This window comes from Aplysia californica, unplaced genomic scaffold, assembly GCF_000002075.1.
Source record: "Aplysia californica isolate F4 #8 unplaced genomic scaffold, AplCal3.0 scaffold00506, whole genome shotgun sequence".
Classification (NCBI taxonomy): Eukaryota; Metazoa; Mollusca; class Gastropoda; order Aplysiida; family Aplysiidae; genus Aplysia; species Aplysia californica.
In genome coordinates, this window is record NW_004797776.1 from 515,512 (window position 1) to 518,821 (window position 3,310).

The following is a 3,310-nucleotide window of genomic DNA, read 5'->3' on the forward strand; positions in this document are numbered from 1 at the left end:
TATGTATGTATGTATGTATGTATGTATGTATGTATGTATGTATGTATGTATGTATCTATATATGTATGTATGTATTTTTATAGGTACGTGTTTTACGGCGCTCACAACTGCGTAAGGTCATATGAGCGCGCGAGACACACCTAATATTTTCAGTTGGTAGGGAATTTTGAGTCGTAGCTGAATGGCCATGACCCTGTTGGGAAATTCTAAGATTCCACGTGTAGTAGAGAGTCGAAAAACCAAGTCCATCCTTCCAAGTTTACCTGTGTTTTTTGTTGTTGTTGTTGGGGGTTTTTTTTGTTTTTTTGTTTTTTTTTTTGTTGTTTTTTTTTGGGGGTTGTTTTTTGTTTGTTTGTATGTTGTTGGTTGTTTTGTTGTTGTTGTTGTTGTTTTTTTGTTGTTTGTTTTTTTGGGGGGTTCATTTTTAGGGCTGTGGCTTTCAACAAGAATGATATCTCAGCTTTGAATAGTCTTAAAATTACATCACTGCTTTTGACCCTGTATGATAACAAGGTAGCGAACACATTATGTCCAATTAGCAGAAGACGAAGACAATATTACGGCAAATCTAAACAATCCTACGAAAATCAGAATAACGACTTAAAACTAAGTCGTATTTTTCAGATGTTACCTCATTTGTTAAAGTATCAGATAGTGGGAGAACAGAACAACATAATCTAGATTGGTAATAAGACAGGCTTTTTTAAAATTAATTTAATGTTTCCCAAAACAGTGCTCCTTCAAACGGTGTCAGATGACCAGAATGTTTGTCTTCAAATAATTAAAGATGGAGCGGATATTTTGATGAGCTTCAGTGCTGTGTAGGGGAGTTTTAGCTGGAGTTTTTTGTTTGGTTGTTTTCTTTTTTATGCTGTTGTTTATGAGTGATAAAGTTTGGTTGTTTTTCCTTAGGTTACGTTGATTTTGCTGATGTGTATTGTTTGTTTTGTTGTTATATTTTGTTATAATGTATGTGGAGGCGAAATGGGGAGGTGGGGGGGGGCGCTGAAAAAAGGGTGGAGGGGTAAATTTACCGTTTTATGTAGCCGTGGGTTCACACAAATAAATCTGTATTGTTTCGTCTTGGATCGTTTTTCTCCCTAACGGTTTGGCTTTAAATTTATTTCCTTTTATGCACTCCCAGGACTCGCCACACCAGCAGTGCCACTGACGCTCGAGCCACAATGATGTCAACAGCAATGACCACCTTCCTCGCGACCGTCACACTCTTATTGGCTGGCAACCGTCACTTGACCCAGGCCAAGACAGTTGTCTTGTTCTCTCCCCCTCACGCCGCTAACGTGCGCACATACACTAACACAGGCCGCGCCCTGGCCGCGCTAGGACATGACGTTTACGTCCCTGTGCCGGACTTCATGCTCAAAGACAACTCCGTCAACGTGCAGGGCATCAACGTCATACGGTACGGCGAGTATCTCGGTCACTTCGACGACAAGATCGCAGCTATGGCCGTGGATAAATTCTGGAGGAACCAGTCTATGGTTCTCGGAGACTTCACAGGATTTATCAAGTTTTGGGAAGACTTGGCGACTCAGCTTTTGTCAGACAAACAGCTTATTGCGAAATTCAAAGATATTAAGCCAGATTTGTTTGTTTTAATGAAGCAGCCTTTGCTTAGGGATTTTGTCATTTTCCCCTATATGCTGAATGTTCCTTTTTCGTGTTTGTGTTATTATCACGATTATGTTGGACAAAGGGTTCCCATCAGTCTGTCCTCCTCACCAATGCATCTGAATGGTGATTTTCTGGAAGAGGGTATGACTTTCATCCAACGTCTCAAGAATAGCGTGGTTCATTTAACGCTCTTCTTTCTCCACGAGTACGCAACCAGTGACAAACTCGTCGCAAAGTTTGCACCTCACCGGCCCAGAATATCTACCAAGGAGATCATGTCCCAAGCGGAAATTTCCCTCGTTGAGAGCGACCCAATTATAGATTTCGCTCGCCCGCAGCTGCCAAATACTAAATTCGTGGGAAGCACAGCGGTGAATCTCCCAGAAGAACTCAAAGAGCCGTTCAAAAGCTTCATGGAGAAATCTGTGAACGGCGTGGTTGTAGTTACGTTCGGAAGCAGCATTCTGGAGGTACCGGACTACATTTCCTTCAAGATGATGTCGGCGTTCTTGAAGCTGAAGCAGAACGTGATTTGGCGCGTGAAACTCCAGTCTCCAGATCCGGGTAAGATTCTCACTTCTTCCTGGGTACCGCAAAATGACCTCCTAGCGCAAACGAACACCAAGCTCTTCGTCTCCCACTGCGGTTTGAATGGACAGTACGAGGCAATGTACCACGCCGTGCCAACACTTTGCCTGCCTTTTGGGAACGACATGCCGTACAATGCCCAAAGGGGCGTGGTCAAAGGTTTTGGTCTTAAGGCCGACATCCGTGAGGTCACAGACATAGAGCTTCTAGCGCTGATGAGAGAAATGCTGGAGAATAACAAGTATAAGAAAAACATACAAAAAGCCTCGGACCTGTACAAAGAACTGTATAAGCGTCCGGTCAACGAGACAGCATTCTGGTTGGATCACGTGATGAAGTACGGTGGCGCTTACATGAGGTCAACAGGTCAAAACATGCCCATGTACCAGTTCCTGGCGCTAGACGTTCTGGTGTTCTTAGCGGTCGTGAAAGTGGTTTTTGTTCTGTTGGTGTACAAGACCTGTCGCTGTTGCTGTGGCCTGTGTTGTGGCAAGAAGAGGAAATCAAAGAGAGATTAATTAAGATGTTCTTGCGTGCACGGGGGGCGTTCATAAAGTCTTTATGACCACGAAAAAAGCAAGCTAGAAAGTTAATATTTGACAGTCGCAATGCTACTTTTTTACGCAGCCACCCTACAAATTGAGAATACTGTGCCGTCTATGTTCGATCTTTAAAAGTCCTTGAGCGAAATATGACATCAGATGGGTCTCAAACCATACCTCTTTTGTAGATATGACATATTTGTCACTATGAAAGTACTGTCCTGTGAGGACTTTCTATTTGGTTCTGTTTTCATCCAGTAAATAGGGTGCGTGTGGTGTAATATTGTTCTGTTTGTGGGTACAGATTTAGAGAGAGTGAAGAAACGCACGCTCGAAAGGGCTGTTTGTTTTATTTTTGTCCTCTAGTACACTGTAATCGAAAAGTGACTTCTGAGTAAAAGAAAAGTACTGTCTAAATCACGATACATTACGTAACAGTTATAACATAGGTGTTATGCAATGTACATTATTCCACTTCTTCCCTCGAAGTTATTGTCCCAAAGGTTGATCAACTATTTTAAATAGATCTCTAATAGTTTCATTTG

At 42.3% G+C, this 3,310-nt stretch overlaps 1 protein-coding gene across 1 annotated transcript; it reads left to right on the forward strand.

Moving 5' to 3' along the window:
- The first annotated feature begins 1,184 nt into the window (after nucleotides 1–1,184).
- On the forward strand, nucleotides 1,185–2,780 carry LOC101850107 (UDP-glucuronosyltransferase 2C1-like). Its single transcript, XM_005106020.3, has one exon. It carries the CDS (start codon nucleotides 1,185–1,187, stop codon nucleotides 2,739–2,741), a length of 1,557 nt encoding a protein of 518 aa, XP_005106077.1. The 3' UTR covers nucleotides 2,742–2,780.
- The last annotated feature ends 530 nt before the right edge of the window (nucleotides 2,781–3,310 follow it).